This window comes from Neolamprologus brichardi, chromosome 7, assembly GCF_056152115.1.
Source record: "Neolamprologus brichardi isolate AB-2024 chromosome 7, ASM5615211v1, whole genome shotgun sequence".
Lineage (NCBI taxonomy): Eukaryota > Metazoa > Chordata > Actinopteri > Cichliformes > Cichlidae > Neolamprologus > Neolamprologus brichardi.
Genome location: NC_142110.1, coordinates 757501 through 776651, shown reverse-complemented (window position 1 = coordinate 776651; position 19151 = coordinate 757501). Strand labels below are relative to the sequence as shown.

At 48.4% G+C, this 19151-nt stretch overlaps 1 protein-coding gene across 3 annotated transcripts in view; it reads left to right on the top strand.

The window, feature by feature from the left end:
• znf423 (zinc finger protein 423) overlaps positions 1-19151 on the top strand; it is a 134055-nt gene that overhangs the window by 51209 nt on the left and 63695 nt on the right. For 2 of the 3 annotated variants that reach the window (XM_087842753.1, XM_087842752.1), the window contains exons 4-15: positions 13888-14065; positions 14433-14557; positions 14757-14838; positions 14916-14991; positions 15097-15377; positions 15459-15742; positions 15820-16194; positions 16296-16477; positions 17467-18006; positions 18111-18261; positions 18354-18911; positions 18995-19151. The exon at positions 18995-19151 is cut by the window's right edge and continues 28 nt beyond it. In XM_087842753.1, the coding sequence (XP_087698879.1) occupies positions 13888-14065; positions 14433-14557; positions 14757-14838; positions 14916-14991; positions 15097-15377; positions 15459-15742; positions 15820-16194; positions 16296-16477; positions 17467-18006; positions 18111-18261; positions 18354-18911; positions 18995-19151 (2989 nt within the window). The remainder of the gene's footprint in view (positions 1-13887; positions 14066-14432; positions 14558-14756; positions 14839-14915; positions 14992-15096; positions 15378-15458; positions 15743-15819; positions 16195-16295; positions 16478-17466; positions 18007-18110; positions 18262-18353; positions 18912-18994) is intronic. The other variant, XM_087842754.1, reaches the window with a different exon arrangement.

The window sequence follows — 19151 nt, the reverse complement described above, 5'->3', positions numbered from 1 at the left end:
TGTGCAACTTTTTTGTATTTACAGTTTTGAGGGATAAGCCTCTTAAATTTCTCTAACTAGAAATATATGTTAAAAAACAAAAACGATTTTCAATTTTTTGTAGTTTATTGCACTTTTTTGCAATTTATGTAATTACTATGCACTTAATGCAGACATATTATTAAAATCTGGGCTGTAATGGTTGTATTGATGTATAGCAACTTGAAATGCTCCCAAAAATGGCTCCACAGCATGTAAACATATAATATAAGCTCTGGCGGACTTGGTTCTATGGTAGGTCTTAAAGGGTTAAATGTCTAATTGTTTAACCCTTTTAGCTTTAATGAACTCAGTGATGGTTCGATGCGACACACGTTTGATTCCTCTAATACTTTCTCCACAGTGATGTGCTTTAACAGTTGTAAGGCAGCGTGTTGTGCGCAGGCTTTCCTTGCGTGTGTGTTTGTGTGTTCATGCGTGCTTCTGCTCCCAGCATGGATTCTAGAATTGGGGTTAAGGAACAAGAGAATTCCTCCTTCGTATTCCCTCTTTCCTCTCCCCTCGTCTCCAGCTCTGCTTCCATCTTTGTCTCTACCTCAACCCTGCAAGTGGGATGTCTTAAAATATTAACCAATCTGCTCTTCATTTCTCAAATATGGTAGAAAACACACTGCTAAATAAGTCAGGAGACAGGCCTGCCGGGAAGCGCAGAAGAAGGGGGCACTCGACTAAACAACAAAACAACACAAACAACAACAAGGAAAGATGGAGGCAGAAAGAGGGGGAAGGAGAGAGGAAACTCTTACGCTGGATTAGCCAGTTGCCGTGGTTATTGCCTCTGTCGATCTTTCTTTTTCTCGGGCGGGCGCTCGCCTTTTTTCGACTCTAATGAGAGCAGCTCGATTGGAGCATTGCTCTGCACTCCAGCGGCTCAGCGGCTGACCGAGGCCTTCCTGTGCTGCTGGCCGGAGGGAGCGCCCGGCGTGAGTAAGATGCACCGTTACGTGGGCCCGCTTCCATCCTGTGTTCCCCACTCCCGTTTCCTGGGATTGTGTTGAGGCTGGGGCTGATTTTGAAGGGGGATACGGGGGAACGGGTGGTGGATATTTCTCCCCCTTGTAGGCTGCCAAGCCGTGCGGCCTGCGAACGAGCAGATAAAATTGTGTGTGTGTGCGAGTGTGAGTCAAAAACTGCTAAGGCTTGTGTACAGAGATTTGTATGCGCCCGTGTTTTGAGTGTATGTGGGTATTTGGTGTGTGTATTGGGGAGTTTGTCCTCGGAGAATAGTGTGTGCGGTGGTGGTGGTGGGGTGTAGTGACAGCTGCAGAGGGGGGCCGGGGGGGCTTACTGCTTGCTGGCTGATAAGGGGGGCTTCACATCAGAGACATGACGAGAAGACTAATAATTCTGCAGCACAACACGCACAGACACACACAGCAACACACCCAGGCTCATAGAAGAGAAGCAGAGTGAGGGAAAAGTTAAGGAAAGCTAGATAGTGCTGTGGGAGTGTGTGTGTGTGTGTGTGTGTGTGTGTGTGTGTGTGTGTGTGTGTGTGGATTAACACTGCTGCCTGACAGAATAGGAATCAGACAGATTTGGATGTTTAAAGGTGCTTTTAAGCGTCACATTGACTCGTAGGTGTGGGACACGATGCAGGAGTGTACTGCAGTAACACCGTCACTTATTCATCTGCAGGTGGGACTTATTTAAAAGAGAGAGAGGTGCAAACTGAGAGGAAATTAATCCAATTAACTGACGGTTTGACCTGTTTTTGGGGTGTTTTTGTTACACTGATATAAACATAGAGATAATTCTTGTTGTGCATTTTAAGATAAGATAAGATAAAACTTTATTAATCCCTCGGGTGGGTTCCTCTGGGAAATTTGGTTTCCAAAAAAGCACCGACAGAAGTTACAGAGTTACAGAATATTATATATATATATATATATATATATATATACACATATATAGATAAAATATACAAAGGGGATAAATAGGAATAAAAATAAAAATACAAGTGAATTGCACATTTTAAGTATGGAGTCTATTGCAGTGCTGACTATTAACAAAAAGTATTGCACGAACAGATCATCCGCACCTCCTGATTTTTGGGAAAAGGGACTGGTTGGTGTAGAGTGCCTTTGCTTTATACAACACGTCTCATTCACGCTTCATCAGAGGGCAGCTGGTCTGCAGACTGGCATCGAACCACAAACCTCCAGTTAGCAGGATTACAAACAGGCATGTCCCGTTTTTGTTCACTTTAAATGACACTAGTGGTTCTGTGTGGTGATGCTATGTAAGCTTTGTATACAACACTTCACATGTAATGCAGGTTTTTATGCTGAATTCCAGTCTCTAGTTGTCATGTCAACTGAGATATTATGACATGAATATGTGGAGATTTAGCTGCATATAATCATCGGATGCCACAATTTAGGGTCAGGTTTTATAAAAGTACCTAGCAGGAAATGCACAGGTGTGATACTGTACAACATCAGAGCCACGACGTGCAGCACAAGCTGCAGTAAGAAGCGATGCTAAATATATTCACAACAGCTGTCTGGCCTTTTGAAAGAGTGTACAGTTCTCAGCAGGTTCAGAATCCAGCCTGTTAGTGCTGGGCGACATGACGAAATATAGCGTGTGAATGATAGAAAAGTGTCTATCGTGCCATTTGTCTTCTATCGTTTCTATCGTTTCTAACCTAATTTTATAAATTGTTACATAAAATATATTATTAACCCTTTAAAGCCGGTCGGAGCAGCACGCTCCGTTTTGTGTAACTATTTTTAAATCCCTGTAGCTCTGCAACCACGTGAGCTAGCGCAATAATTTTTTTTGCATATGAAACCGGAGGAGTTGTACTTACATCTTATGCCATCATCTTGTCCTCGGTCACAGTTTCCTTCCACATATTGCACTGCTGGAAATAGTTTATTTTGATGCATATGCTGGGTTGTTTTGTTTTTTTTTTTGCAAATTTGCATTATAATATTATTTGTCATTTTTCCTGCAGTATATAAAAATTAAAAATTAATCTCAAAAACAAAACTATGAAGACACTCAAAATAAATTTCTCGTGGTGGGAAACTATTTTGTGCAACTTTTTTGTATTTACAGTTTTGAAATATATGTAAAAAAAAAACAAAAACAATTTTCAATTTTTTGTAGTTTATTGCACTTTTTTGCAATTTATGTAGTTACTATGAACTAAATGCAAACATATTATTAAAATCTGGGCCATAATGGTTGTATTGATGTATAGCAACTTGAAATGCTCACACAAATGGCTCCACAGCATGTAAACATGTAATCTGGCGGACTTGGTTCTATGGTCGGTCTTAAAGGGTTAAATAGCCTGTGGCAAATGTATTAGTGTTGTCTTCTCACTATACATGGCAACACAACAAATCTCTTCTATTACCTACAGAAGGTAGAAAAAGAAAACTCAAGAATCCAGGAAATTTGAGCTAAACCAAGTTAACGACGGGAGCAAGTTGAGAAAGAAAAACTACACTAGCTGAAGATACAGCAGCCTTTCACACGAGGCCCTTATGAGAAAACGTCCCAGCGCCATAAACAAATCACAGGAGCCGTCTCGCATTTGTAAAGGCGTGGCCCTGTTTATGTAGTTGAGAAGCTTTCGTGACCTCATCAAAGTCCTCGATCCGAGGTACGTTATGCCCGGTCGTCAGTAAAGTCGAGTTGCCTCGCTTATATGACGCCAAAGCAGAGAGGATGTTTGCAGTGTCGTGCATTAAGCTGCTGACCTGTGGACGAGCAGAGAAACGCAGCCCTGCATGAGCGTAACCAAAGACGCTGCGCTCGCTGTTTACAGATGGCCGCAGGTCAGGTGGTATATTGTGATATATATCGTTATCGTGATATAAAATAATTCATATCGTGATAAATATTTTCCCATATCGCCCAGCACTACACCGTTCTTTTGTTTCCAGTAACTGTAATCATGTGACTCATTATATGGCTGTAATAATCACACGTCCTTTCTTTGATTTTCCTATGTGCTAAATCCTGCTGAAAACAGCTGATCAGAGCTGATTTACACACTGTGGTTTTAACTGTGTGCCACATGTACCAGTACTGCTCCGAGTACTGCTCCGAGTACTGCTCCCAGTGCTGCTCTGTTACTCACCTTTGCATCTCACATTCTCAGTTTTCCCATTAAATCTGTTCCATTAGTGAAATGTGTTTTTCTCTCTTCTTCTTTGACGTAATAAAAGCCCCACCAGCCCTTAATTATGCATATTTTAGTAATACAATCCAAGTTAACGGTTCAAACATTAGTACATAATAAAACTCCCGAGGCTTTGCTTTTAATTTAATTCGTTCGTTTAAATTAATTTTTGGGGCATGCTTGTGCTTTTAGCTTGCTGCTCTGCAGAGGGAGGGGGTGCAAACGAGAGAGAGAAAGGAGTGAGGGGGGGCGAGCACGTCGATATCAGGGTTTGCTCAGGGAGATCAATCTGTTACAGGTGGAAGCATACAGCATCAGTACAGGTGTTTCAGGCGCTGGCTGATGCATGATGGGAAAGTTTACTAACCAACTGAAAGCAGGTGAAATTTTATCAGCTGTGTTTAAATGTTTGCATCGAATAAAACGTGACAGAAATGAAGGAATGCAGAGTGACAGCGAGGAAAAGGACGGCTGGTTGTGAGGAGCTGGACCAATCACGGAGCAGCGGGAGGAATACAGGGGCTGGGATAGAGGTGGGCAGACAAGGGGCCCCCTCGAAAGGCATGAGAGCACAATGAAGTCAGTCAGTCAAAGGGCCAGTTTCTCTGCTCTCACCACTCTATTAGTGTGTGTGTGTGTGTGTGTGTGTGTGTGTGTGTGTGTGTGTGTGTGTGTGTGCGTGTGTGTGTGTGCGTGTGTGCACATGTGTGTGTGTGCGTGTGTGTGTGTGTGAGAGAGATAGAAAAAGAGTGTGTGCTCATGTTTGACTTTGTTGTGCCTGTGTGTCCATGTGCAAATGTTCAGCTGCATGTCTATAGCTGTGTGTGTGTGCACGTGTGTGTGTGTGTGTGCGCACATGTGCACACATGTGCGCACACACACATGTGCACATGTGTGTGTTTGAAGCCAGTGTGGTGCTGTACAATAGTTTGGGTCCCAGAGCGATCTGCTTTTCTGCTGCAGAGACCAACCAGTCAGTGGTCTCCATTGATCTGCACCCCTTCACCACAGACACTCCCACCCACTGTGTGTGTGTGTGTGTGTGTGTGCACGTGTGTGTGCACATTTTCTCCAATCAGCAGCCACGTGCACGTGCACTTGTGTTTTCTACCACGACTCCTCCTCTCACGACCTTCACCTTTGTGATAGTTTAGTTGTGACCTGAAGCTTTTTGTGAAGCGATGTTTGTATCTGTTCTTCAAAGTGTTTGCATATCTCAGGGTTTGTGCAGCTTTGTGTGTCTGTGTGTGCGCCTTTCCTTTTCCTGTTGGGCGGACACAGCAGAGAGCAGAAAGTAGAGAGGTGTGTGGAAGAGAGCAATTTACCCTCGAAACCCTCCTTCATTCCACACACACACACACACACACACACACACACACACACACACACACACACACACACACACACACACACACACACACACACGGCTCAGCTTGGCGGATGTAGGTTGTAATTACGGGACCCCCCGGCCTCCGTCTTTCTGTCTTTGCCCGACTTTGCCCTGCCGACCTCTCCCCCCCTTTGATCTGTTTCATGTCACCAATTCTCACACACACTTACACACCTTACTCTCACACACACTTACACACCTCACTCTCACACACACACACACTTTCCTCCCAACACTACCTTTGTTTCTGTGCGTCCGTGTGTGTCTGAGCGCTGCTTTTTGTTGCAGCCAGCGTGAGGTCGTTAATTCACACAGGAGCCTCTTTTCTGGACGGTTTGTTCTGAGAGCTTCTTCAGCACTGCTCTGCTGCTCTATCCTGGTTTCATCCTTTCTGACTAATCTCTGTGAAACCACGTCTGCACGTCCAATATAAAGACTGTTGTTTGTGTTTGTAGTCGTTGTCAGAGAAAAGTGAACTAGTTTAAATATCACATGAATCAATGACTTTTGAGTATTTTAAGGATCAGTCTTTCTGTTGTGTGTCTGCCTCCTGCTGCCCCCCCCCCACCCCCCCGTGTCACCTTTTTCCTCCCTTCTGCTCGTCCTCGACCCTCGGCTTGTCGTCTTGTCTTTCTCGAGGGACAGAGAGGTTTAATGGACGAGTAATTATTCTCCAGCGCTCTGTTCAGGTGAAACCACAGAGATGAGGCGACCAGCTGTGTGTGCACCCACATACTCTACATATATCAGAGAGGTGGGTCATGTTAGCAACGGCTGTCAGGCCTCACATGTACACCAACTCTGAATTAGATTAACCCTTTAAAACCGGTCGGAGCAGCACGCTCTGTTTTGCGTAACTATTTTTAAATCCCGGTAGCTCTGCAACCACGTGAGCTAGCACAATAATTTTTTTTCATATGAAACCGGAGGAGTTGTACTTACATCTTATGCCATCAGCTTGTCCTCGGTCACAGTTTCCTTCCACATATAGCTTTGCAAAAACTGCATAAAAAACCGGCAGTGACGTCATTTTCGCGGAAATGTAGTTTTTTACCATCAGGGCCTCATGAGCCTATACTGGTGTTTTTAAAAGTTATGTTTGACTTTATGACTTTCTGTGTGGTTTCTGGGATGCTTAGGACTCATATTGCACTGCTGGAAATAGTTTATTTTGATGCATATGCTGCTTTTTTGCAAATTTGCATTATAATATTTATTTTTGTTTTTTCTGCAGTTTATAAAAATTGGTGTATTTCAAAAATAAAACTATGAAGACACTCAAAATAAATTTCCTGTGGTGGGAAACTATTTTGTGCAACTTTTTTGTATTTACAGTTTTGAGGGATAAGCCTCTTAAATTTCTCTAACTAGAAATATATGTTAAAAAAACAAAAACGATTTTCAATTTTTTTGTAGTTTATTGCACTTTTTTGCAATTTATGTAATTACTATGCACTTAATGCAGACATATTATTAAAATTTAGGCTGTAATGGTTGTATTGATGTATATCAACTTGAAATGCTCCCAAATATGGCTCCACAGCATGTAAACATATAATATAAGCTCTGGCGGACTTGGTTCTATGGTAGGTCTTAAAGGGTTAAATGCTTTCGGGTGAGAAGCTTCTTTTTATCTCGCTGTGTGAAGCAGAGATGCTGTAATCATTTGGTCACAAACCCTCTGAATCAGGACGTCCGGGTGGGCGGAGTCACATAAAACACGTTGCAGTTACGTCTGCTCCGTTGTCTTTGTTGTTTTGCTCGTCTTTAGTCATGGCTGCATGTGTTTGTGCATATTTATGCACATCACTCGGTCGTGTCCCAGTGTGTGTTCTCTGTTTCCATCTCTGCTGCCGTCTGTGCCACTAATCCCCGAGTGTGTCAGTAATGGCAGGTCCAGGTGTTCTGCTCTGCTCGGCTCCTCCCTCGGGGACTCCTCTTCAGTGTGTGTGTGCGCGTCTCTCATGGGGGGGTTTAAGAGTTGCGAGTAGGGGGCTGTCCAGGATCCCACTTTCCAGAAGGGGAGCGCTGGGCTGGCAGTACCCGCCTCTCACAGCTTGCTCTCGGGTTTCCCCTGGGCACAAGACCACCCCCCCTCTACTGTTGCCCCCCCGGGACGTCAGGAGCCTCTCTGTCTCTTTATCCCTCGTTTTTCCTGCTCTGGTCCCTCACGTGGAAGCCTCGGTTACGGTGCTAGCTTGGTTAAAAACACTGTGTGCATGTATGTTTGTGTTACATATAGAGATGAGTGTGTTTGTTTACCTGAGTCTGTGTGTAACTGTTTGAGTTTGCAACGGCAAGCTCCAGCTGCCCGCATCTCTTATTTATAGGTCCCACGTACGCGTAGGCGAATGTGGGAGGACCTGTGTGTGTGTGTGTGTGTGTGTGTGTTGATACATCAATCACACCCATTTATAGCAGATGCAGTTTGTTTAAAATGATGAACGCACAATGATCCTGCGTGTGGTTCTCACTAAACACTAATTATCCGTTATTGTTCACAAGGCAACACTAACAATGCTCTGAAACATAACTCGGCTCTTATTCATAGCTGTGTGTGTGTCTGTGTGTGTGTCTGTGTGTGTGTGTGTGTGTGTGTGTGTGTGTGTGACTCAGGTGAATGTGTTTCTAGGTTAGTGAGCGGTCTGCCAGTCCACCAAACCTCATTCTTATAAATAGATGATATGGCCGCCGGCGTGCACACAATGGGATCACACCACTCTGTGTGTGTGTCTTCGTGAAAACACGTGCATATGTTGTGTATGTGTGCGTTGGCACGGTGTTGTTGTTTATCTAACACTCTGCCTGACAGCTGGTTCTCGTTTCTGAGTGAACAAACAGCAGACGAGATGGACGGAGGGACGAGGAGCTCGCCGCACGGGGAGCGCAGCCACGACTCAGTTTAGGTGCCTCGCTCGGCGTTTCCGACTGAGTCGATGAAGTAAATATGCAAAGGGAAACGGGGCACGGTGAGATTAAAGGAGTCTGAAGATGGAGAGGATAGAAAAGGAGGGAAGTGTGGTTAAGAGGAAGCAGATGTGAGACCTCCTCTACCACATGCTGTGGGACGGACCAGACGTTGCGTGTTCCTCTTTATGTTCGCTGCTTTTTCCACTTTATTGGCTTCTTGATTGCATCAAAGACTGAAGATGTTTCCGAGCGCGCTGTATTTGTGGCGCTGCTGAGCGTGGCGTGGAATCACAGAGGTGTGCAGTGATGTCACACGTTGTTACTCTGAACCCCCTAAAATGTGCTCGCATACGTTTAAAGCTCATTCAGCAGCTTCACAGCTGAACGCAGAGCTGTTAATCCTCCGATACGTCTTCATGTGCATCTCAGTATTTGTTTGTATGACCTGCGCTGACCTCAGATTGTTGAGCTGCTCTGTGTGTGTAATGCACTATTTGATATTTGTGTAGCGGTTTTTATCCTGTATACTCGGGGCAAACTTGTCATCTGCCAGCCCGCTGTCCACCCACCCCCATCCGTAGCCCCCTGCCCCTAACCTTCTGCCCTCAAACACACTTGCACACACACACAAACACACACTGCCCATATGGAGCAGTTGGCGCCCAAAAGCGTCCAAAGCAGCCGGACCCATTCCCAGGGCAGGAGGTGAGGGTCCCCGCCGCCTGCTTAGAGCGTGTGAATGCATGTGTTTCTGTGCGTGTCCGTCCATCGTGTTCTCGCGGGCTCGAGCCCCGGACAGACTGCCGCATCGTCCTCGCTGTAGCTGTTTGTGTGCGTTTCTCCCGACAGACTGCGTCCCGTGTGAGCTGCGAGGACGGCAGCAGAGGACTGTGGGTCCTCGGAGCGTAGGCCAGGGATGCAGCCGGGGCCGCATATGTGTAAACCGCTTCACCAGTGTGTGTGTGTGTGGGGGGGGCATGTTCATGTTCATGTTCAAGAGTCAGAAGCTGGTCATTACTCTATCTGCAGCACTCGCTGGTTATGAAAATAAGACAAAGCGTTGTTCTGTCGGCACATTCGATGGACGACACAACAGGAAGCTTCACTCCAACAGTCTGACTGGTCAAAGTAAAAGTCCTACTGTGCAAATCTCAATGCATGGCAACCGGTAAGCTAAGCACAGCTGACTGGTTGCCATGTCAACGCGCATGCTAATCACAGAGCCAGGTAGGGATCTTTCTGCTATTGTCTTGTTTGGCTGTGCCGATTGACGAGTGCAGCATGTGGGACAAAGCGTCAGATTATTGCTGCACGTTAAGGCTCGTGCGCTACTGTTACTGTCAAGTTACGACTGCGACAGCCAAACAAAGCAATAAGCCATCCAGCCTGCTTTTTCGGAGCAAAACACACAAATTGTGCAATTTATTAGTGCAATGTAATCGTCAGGTGTGCGCTGCGGCCCGTCGAAATGATTTCCAGCGCGGGGCTGAGACGATGCTGTTATTTTAAGCTGCAGGATGTTGTTCACGTGAAGGGTGCAGCACGAACAACACGTTTCTCATCAAACTTACTTCAGCGTTGGTTTCGAGTCGGCTTTAATTGTGTTTGTGTGCATATGTGAGATGGTCAGAGCCAGAATGAGTGTGTGCTGGGCTGCCCAGAGCGAGCCAAGGGTGGAAGTTGTTTTTCTGCCCCCTGTGGTGAGTGTGTGTGTGTGTGCGTGCACGCCTGGGGCAGCCTGGGGCCATCGGAGGGGGCCTGGGGAGCGGGTGGAGGAGGGATGAAGAGGGATGGAGGGATGGAGGGATAAGGTCAGCGGGGGTCTTGTGGAGTAAAGGTGCAGGTCTGGGCTGATGGCCAGCCTCAAAGGTGGAGTGGAGAGTTGGACTGGGAGGAACTGGGCTGTAAGAAAGAGGGGGGGGGAACCAGTCTGTACCTGGGACGCTTGAATAGTAGCGGACTTTCTCTCTCATGCAAGATTAGACTTAAAGAGAAGACTCGACCAGCTCCTGGTGTCCTTCATTCGAATTGATGCTTTTTTATTTGAATAATATTTTATTCTGACAGCTAATTGGTTGGTTAACCTAACAGATGACTTTTTTACTCATTTATAATATCAGTTCAGTATCTTAGGCAGTTTCAGCTTCCGCAGCAGCCTTGGGACCTGAAAGCCTTTTGCTGCTACCAGCTGAGCGTCTTTGATTCGAACATCAAAGACGTGTAAAAGAGCGAAAGCGTGACATACATGGGTTGTATTTCCATTTCAGGCATTTAGCCGACATCGTTATGCGGGGCTAACTAAACGAACCCGAGTTGTTCATTGACTCGTTTAATCAGTCGCTGCACCGCAGCAGACACGCCATATTTCAAATGTACGACTGGTTTTTATTTTTGGGGCTTCCAGTAATTATCGGCAGCTCTAATCGTTGCATACGAAGAGCTCGACGTCTGCAAAGTTTCTTTTAAATTTAGATTTTGCGGCTTTGATCAGGTTTCTCTGTGTGTGTGACAGTTATGACAAACTTGGTGAATGTGCATGAGCGAGGCAGGAACATAAAGAGAAATCGATCAGCGTGTGTGTCTCTTCTACAGCGCTTCACCAAGGCTGCGTCCTCCACACGTCGCCGCGCTGTCTAGCCTATTAGAGAGACACGCGGGGAGTGTGGGTGTGTTGTTTGCATGTGTCTGTTTGTGCGCTCGTCTGTCATTTCAGGTAGACTCGGGCGGTCCGTTAACTTTCTGTCTGCTCTTTTCCATCTTTAGTGCACACCCATAGGTCCTCTCCTCTCCTCGTTTCCGTCTCCTCTTTCATCCCACCGTCTCTTCTCTCTCTTTTGGAGTTCAGAGTCCGTCCATCTGGAACATCCTCCCCCGCCTTCTCTCCCTCGGTCCCGTCCAGGCCGAGACACGGGGGTGAAGGCCAACACCAGTAGGGGAGGAACGGTGGGAGAGATGGAGGGACAGAGGGAGAGATGTCAGCGCTATAATGAGTAACAACATGAAAGGTGACGGAGGGAGGGAGTGGAGGAGAGATGAAGACGGAAGAGGAGAGGGACTGCTGAGGACAGAGGGAGGGAGGAAGAATAGAGGGAATGATGGGAAAGGAGACGACTGCAGAGTGAGAGATAAAGCGGAGCGGAGCGGTTGGGGCCCCGTGGTCGCTCCGCTCGTTCGTTTTCATTCGCCAGAGAAGAACAGAGAGGAGGAGGAGGAGACGGGGGCAGGAGCAGCGTGTGTCGGCGTCCGCCTGTTTCTCTTATTTTTCCTCCTTCAACACTTTCTCTGCTCCCCCCTCCCCCTCCGTCCTCCTCATCTCGCCTCCTCTCGAGGATCCTTCTCTAATTTAACTTTTCATTGAAATTTTCTTCGCCCCCCCTCCCCGTCCTCCAGTTTCTCCCAGTTTGCCACGCGGCCTTGTCTTGCCAGGTCCCCTCGTGGCCGACTGACAAAGGCGCCGTTAAAAAGCCGTGTGATCCTCCATTTTAGCGCCAGCCACGCTAGTCAGAGGATTAGGGCTCTTTAATGACGCTAATCTCTCCTCCCCTTCTTTCTCGACCCCCCCCCCCCCCCCCCGCCCCTCAAAAAGTGATTTCACCCTCTTGCTCGAACTAAATCTCCGCGGTGCAATCTCCCCCTTCTGTCTCTCTTCAGCCACTGTCCCACCTCAGCAGCGTTTCCACTGACTCATGCCTTTAATGACCAACGTGCGTCCACACAGACTTTTCTTTTGAAGGGGTGGCTCGGGGTTATTTACTTCCTTTTTGCCACTTTTCTCACGTCTGTAAGGTTCGGTTTGTTTTTCCAGCCACTGAGTGGCGAGCACACACTCACTCTTTGTCTCCGCCCGAGTCATGTTTGACAGAGAGCGAGACGGCGAGCAGGAGCTGTGTCGGTAAGCGTTCCTGTGGCGTGACAGCAGAGCCGTAAATGCAGTTGTCTGTTGATGTCAGCGCTTTATGTCCGTGGAGGCTGAACTTCAGGACACATGAAGAACTTTTTGTCACAGCAGCAGTTGTTGGGTTTTTGCCCCATCATGAGACGGATCCACTCAGTCCAGTATACTGGTTCTGGTCCATTTGGAGAATCTCCCACTCATGAATCTGTCACACTAAGTCTCACAGAATCCTATTTGCTCATCGCCACGCCTGCAGTTACCCCACGATTCATCACAGTTTCCACTCAGTGAGACGCAATCCACAGCAGAGCCGCCACACACATGTAGATGGTCGTGTGTGTGTGTGTGTGTTCACATGTGCGTGCGTGCATGTGCGTGCGTGTGCGCACATGTGCGTGCATGTGTGTGGGTGCATGTTGGTGCGTGTGCGCACATGTGCGTGCATGTGTGTGGGTGCGTGCACGCGCGTGTGGGTGTGTGTGCACATGTGTGTGCGTGCATGTCGGTGCGTGTGCATGTGTGCACATGTTAGTGCGTGCATGTCGGTGCGTGTGTGTGTGTGTGTGTGTGCGTGCGTGCATGTGTGTGTGTGTGCTGTTTTAGATTTCTAAAACGATCAAACTTAACGCACTCGGGGCGTCGGGCTGCAGAAATCTTGCGCTCGTAGAATCTTGGCACAAACGTCTTCTCTGTGATTGGTTGCTGGCCCAGTTGATAAAGCCATCAGATAAACAACAACGTCTCCTCTCCTCTCTGATCTCCTCGCTCCTTTACATTTTTCAGGCATGCTAAATAGCCACGCTGTGCTCGTTCGCCGAGCGCACAAAGAGGAACAGAACAATATCAAGCATTATTCAGCCCTCTCTTTTGTCGCCTCAAATCCATTCTGAAGTGTCTATTAAAGGAGTCGTGGCCTTTCTGTCGCCTCTGTGCCAGACGACACAGGAGGGAGAGAGAGGAGAGAGAGGGAGGAAAACAGGAAAAGAGCAGTGCATAATCTCCTATGTATGACAGATAAAGGGAGTGAATATCGCCATCTTTCCGCTCTGCTCTCCACATCCTCTAATCGCTTTTGCGACGTTTCAATCTGCCAAGGCCCTAATGAAAATATGATGAGGCGGATCTATGGTCCTCGGGGACAGACGGAGGTACGGGGGAGGAGGGAGGCGAGGAGAAGGAGGGAACGAGGGAGAACGAAGGGAGAGAAAATACACTCTGTCCTTATTTCTGGGCTCCTTCGGGGATTCATAGTTCTTGGAGCTTTCTATTTAGATGTTGCTGATGCCCGAGTGGCTCTGCTTCTCTCTCCACCTTCAGTTTCACTCCATCCTCCTGTTTTCGTCTTTGTATTTGTATGTTTTTACCTTCCACACACTCTCTCCCTCCTTTTGCCTTCCAGGAAAGGTGAAAGTTTCTGACGGGGTTTGTTTTTCCTCGCCGATCTGCAGCTGTGATTTTAAAAAAGCGGGACGCAGTTACTCCTTGTAAACTTTCTGTGTCTCCCTGTCTCAGACGGTGACGATGACCCAGCAGGTTTGTCCTGGGTGCCTTCCTCGCCCTCCAGTAAGGATGTGGCATCGCCTTCGCAGATACCCGATGGCTGCTGTGACCTCGGCATGGCCACTGGCGGCGAGGAGGAGGGAGGAGCGGGCCTGCCGTACCCGTGCCAGTTCTGTGACAAGTCCTTCAGGTACCACATCCAGATGTTTGCAGAAGGAAACGCGTTCAGATGCATCGCCATGTTTATGAAAATCAACGTGCGCACCAACAAACTGTATTCTCAGTATCGCCATGGTAACACACGGACCACTAAGGCAAACAGTAAAGGGAGTGAGGTGAATACATTTCTCACTCGCCTCTCGGGGGACTGAGTCAAGAACCATTTTAAGAACAGCTGTCATCATCATCATCATCCTCTGTATCACCCGCTCTGTCCTCGCCATCGTCCTTTTCGAACCAACGCTTTGTAAAAACGTAGATGTCTGATACATCCGGTTACTTTGACACGTGCGTGAGTGTTGCTGCAATAACACATAAACGTTGTCGTTGTCTCGCAGCCGCCTGAGCTACCTGAAGCGACACGAGCAGATCCACAGCGACAAGCTGCCTTTCAAGTGCACCTTCTGCAGCCGTCTGTTCAAACACAAGCGGAGCCGAGACCGCCACGTCAAACTGCACACAGGTACGTGCAAACATCTCGCCTGAGACGAGCTGCTGCGTCCTCGCGTTTCGTTTTCTATCCCTGTTTTTAATCACGTCAGGATTGTCTGAGAACTGCAAACTGTGATGTTTGTAAAGTTATTCAATGAAGCAGAGACGAAGGAAAACTGTAGGAATAGTTTTAACATCATCAGTGAAGCTTTTGCCTTTCAATGATTTAGGAGATAAGAAGTACAGCTGTCAGGAGTGTGAGGCGGCTTTCTCTCGCTCGGATCACCTAAAGATCCACCTGAAGACGCACAGGTAGCTGCTTCTGCACTCATCAGCACAATAAAGCTCAGAATCGGTGCTGATTTCTACTCCTTTTCTCTTTTTTCCAGCTCCAGCAAACCGTTTAAGTGCAGCGTGTGCAAGCGCGGCTTTTCCTCCACCTCGTCGCTGCAGAGCCACATGCAGGTAAGTGTTACCTGTGGTACTGAGATTAATGGGCACAGGTGCACTGCACGACTGCGTGTGAATGTTGTTCCTGCGTCCTCGCGTCTGAATGTCTGTCTCCGGCAGGCTCACCGTAAGAACAGAGAGCACCTCGCCCTGAGGAGCGAGAGAGACGGAGGAAAGAAGGGAGCGGCCGGAGACGGCGACCTGGAGCAGGACCTGTACATGTGCGATTACTGCGAGGAGACGTTCAGTCAGACCGACGAGCTGGAGAAACACGTCCTGACCAGACACCCCCAGCTGTCGGACCGGGCCGACCTGCAGTGCATCCACTGTCCTGAGATCTTTCTCGACGAGGCTTCGCTGCTCACGCATATCGAAACGCAGCACGCTAACCGCAAACACAAGTACTGCAGAGCTTTACCTCTCAAACGTCTCCGCTCGCCGCTCTGATAACCATTACTCACCTCTGACCTCTGTGTCCACAGATGCCCCGTCTGCTCGGAGCAGTTCCCCTCCGTCGAGGACGTGTACTGCCATCTAGACAGCCATCGTCAGCCCGATTCGTCCAACCACAGCGCTGCCAGCCCCGACCCGGCGCTCGGCAGCGTCGCCTCAATGAGCTCAGCCACTCCAGACTCCAGCGCCAGCCTGGAGAGAGGCTCCACCCCCGACTCCACGCTAAAGCACAGCCAGGGCAGCGAACGCAGCCGCAGGAGAGGCGGCGATCCCGGCGAGGACGTGGGGATAAACCTGGGCCATCAAGGCGGAGGTGCGTTAGCCACTTACCTACAAAGTAGCTGCACAGTTACCAGGTAGTCACCACTAAAGTAGCCTTTGTGTCTGCAGGCGGGGGCGGATCCTGGGGTAAAGTGACCTACTCTTGCCCTTACTGCTCAAAGAGAGACTTCCACAGTCTGGCCGTGCTGGAGATCCACTTGAAGACCATCCACGCAGATAAGCCACAACAGAGCCACACGTGTCAGCTGTGCCTGGAAACTCTGCCCACGCTCTACAACCTCAACGAGCACGTGCGCAAAGCTCACCGTGCGAGCGGAGGGACGGTGGGTGCGGCGGCCTTTCCTCTGCTGCAGTTCACCAACGTCACGGCGTTCCACTGCAACTACTGTCCCGACATGTTCGGGGACATCAACTCTCTGCAAGAGCACATCAGGGTTTCCCACTGCCTGCCCGGCGGCATCATGGCAGGATCCACCACATTAGGTGTGTTTAAGCTGCTTATCGGTGAGATGGTGTTGAGTACATGTCGTCATTTCCTGTGACTGTTGTTGCTGCAACCATTAAAGCGAGCTTCTCCATCCTAGAAGGGAACCATGCCTTCTTCTGCAACCAGTGCTCCATGGGTTTCCTGACAGAGTCCTCGCTGACGGAGCACATTCAGCAGACACACTGCACCTCCGCAACAGGTGGAGGAAGCGCATCAGGTGGAGCAGTGGCCAAACTCGAGTCTCCCATACTTCAGGCGGGATCTCAGTCCTTCATGGAGGTGAGGAAAACTGTAAATCTGTTCAGTGTAACCAGTAAGAAGAAGAAACACGATCCTGTCATTTGTTAGTCGGACTTTTTAACCCACAGTTCACAGTGAAACACTGAAACATGCTGCTGTTCACACTGAAAAGACTCTTCGAGTAGCTGTTAGTAGGGATGCAACGATACCAATTTTTTCAAACCGATACGATACTTGGATCTGAGTACTTGCCGATACTGAGTACAAAAACCGATACTTCTACCACACACACACACACACACACACACAAATACAATGAATTGGAAGACAGGTTTTATTTTATTCTCTGCTGATAAAAAATAAAATCTTAATAAAAATGACCACAAAAAAATTTCAAGTGAAAAATCAGCACTTCTGTTAAATTATTGCAGTCTCCACATTGTAATTTAACAAAATATCACTGAACTATTGGCACTGTCTCGAGCTTTCAGAATAATAAATAAACACTTCTGTTTGGAATAAAATAAATACAAATTAGGTTTGAGAATAAAATAAACTTTTAAATTGTTGCAGAGTGTCCATATTGTAAACAAACAAACAAAATAATTATTATTAAATAAATAATAAAATATAAAAAATTATAAAATAAATCATAAAGAAAATAATAATTGGCCCCCTAGTGGCCAATCTAAAAAACTACAACAGAAATGACAAGCCACCCTCTGATTAATGAAATAAGTTGGTATCAGTTCATGGTATCGGTTAACTTTTACGAGTATGAGTACACACACATTTTACAGTATCCGCCCCGATACCGATACTGGTATCGGTATCGGGTGATACTGGTATCCCCGATACCAAACCAGTATCGGTATCGGTGCATCCCTAGCTGTTAGCGTTTATAAACTCATGAACATACTGACGTGATTTTATCTGTAAGCTCGCAGTGATTGAAATGACTTTTGTGACGACTCGGCGTATTGCATCCTAATCTCTAAAAAAAGTAAAGCGTTATTATCCACGCACAGGTTTACTCCTGCCCTTACTGCACCAACTCTCCTATCTTCGGCTCACTCCTCAAGCTCACCAAGCACATAAAGGAGAACCACAAGAACATCCCGCTGGCCAACAACAAACGGCAAGCCAAAGTCGCAGACCTGAGCCCCGCCTCGTCGGACGTCGAGATCTCCTCCCCGAAACGCCACCGGCTCGGAGGGGACTCCACTCCATCCGTGGGGAGCAACGGAGACTACCCCTGCAACCAGTGCGATCTGCGCTTTGCTAGTTTTGAGGGTTTCCAGGCCCACCTCAAGTCGCACCTGGAGATGCTGCTGAGGCGCCAGTCCTGCCCCCAGTGCAACAAGGAGGACTTTGAGTCGCAGGAGGCGTTGCTGCAACACCTGACGGTGCACTACACCACCACGTCCACCCAGTATGTGTGCGAGAGCTGCGATAAACAGTTCTCGTCGGTGGACGACCTGCAGAAACACCTGCTCGACATGCACACGTTTGTCTTGTACCACTGCACCCTCTGTCAGGAGGTCTTTGACTCCAAGGTGTCTATCCAGGTAAACGACACGCGGCTCGTTGTCGAGTGTGACGTTTTGCAGACACGAATCCCAAAAGATGCAAAGTTTATCTGCTGAGTTTGTTTCTCTGGCCTCACATGCAGGTGCATCTGGCAGTGAAGCACAGCAACGAGAAGAAGCTGTTTCGCTGCACAGCGTGTGCCTGGGACTTCAGGAAGGAGGCGGATCTTCAGCTGCACGTTAAACATAACCATCTGGGCCAAAGGTCGGGCCTCCCGGGAGGCCTCGGTGCAGGTACTGTCAGGCTGTGCCACGTTTAACAAACACACGATTGTGATGTGAAAAGTCTGATATTTCCTGTTCCCGTGCCACTTGATCTTTGACAGGACTCAAACCCCGGAAGTGCATCTTCTGCGGGGAGAGCTTCGGAACAGAAGTGGAGCTCCAGTGTCACATCACCACGCACAGCAAGAAGTTCACGTGCCGCTTCTGCGGCAAAGCTTTCCACGCCATCTCGCTGCTGGAGAGACACCTGAGAGAAAAGCACTGCATCTTCGACGGCAGCAACATCACCGGCAACGGAGGCGGCACCGGGAGCAGCGGGAGCCAGAACGGGACGCCTAACGGTTTGGCGCAGACCTCCAAGCGAGGAGGAGGAGGAAGTGGCAACGGAGGAGCAGGAAGCGTGGAGAGAGCGACGGTCGCGGCTGCCGAGCAAGCCGACCTGCAGAACATGCTGCTGAAGAGCGCAGCGGTGGGAGGAGGCTCGAGCCAGGGCGGAGATGCAGCCAACAGCCACGAGGCGAGCGGCGGAGAGGAGGAGCTGGATAATGCAGAGCCCATGTACGCCTGCGATATCTGCGGCGCCGCCTACACCATGGAGTCCCTGCTGCAGAACCACCGCCTGCGCGACCACAACATCCGGCCGGGAGAAGACGACGCCGGTAATGTCGTACTCTGTCATCGATAGGGAGTCCTCTGTGTCGTTGTCGTGTTTGTGATTGTGTGTGTTCATCATGTGTAACAGGTTCTCGAAAGAAGAAGGCGGACTTCATCAAAGGAAACCACAAGTGCAACGTGTGCTCCCGAACCTTCTTCTCTGAGAACGGGCTTCGTGAGCACGCTCAGACGCACCGCGGCCCCGCCAAACACTACATGTGTCCCATCTGTGGCGAGCGTTTCCC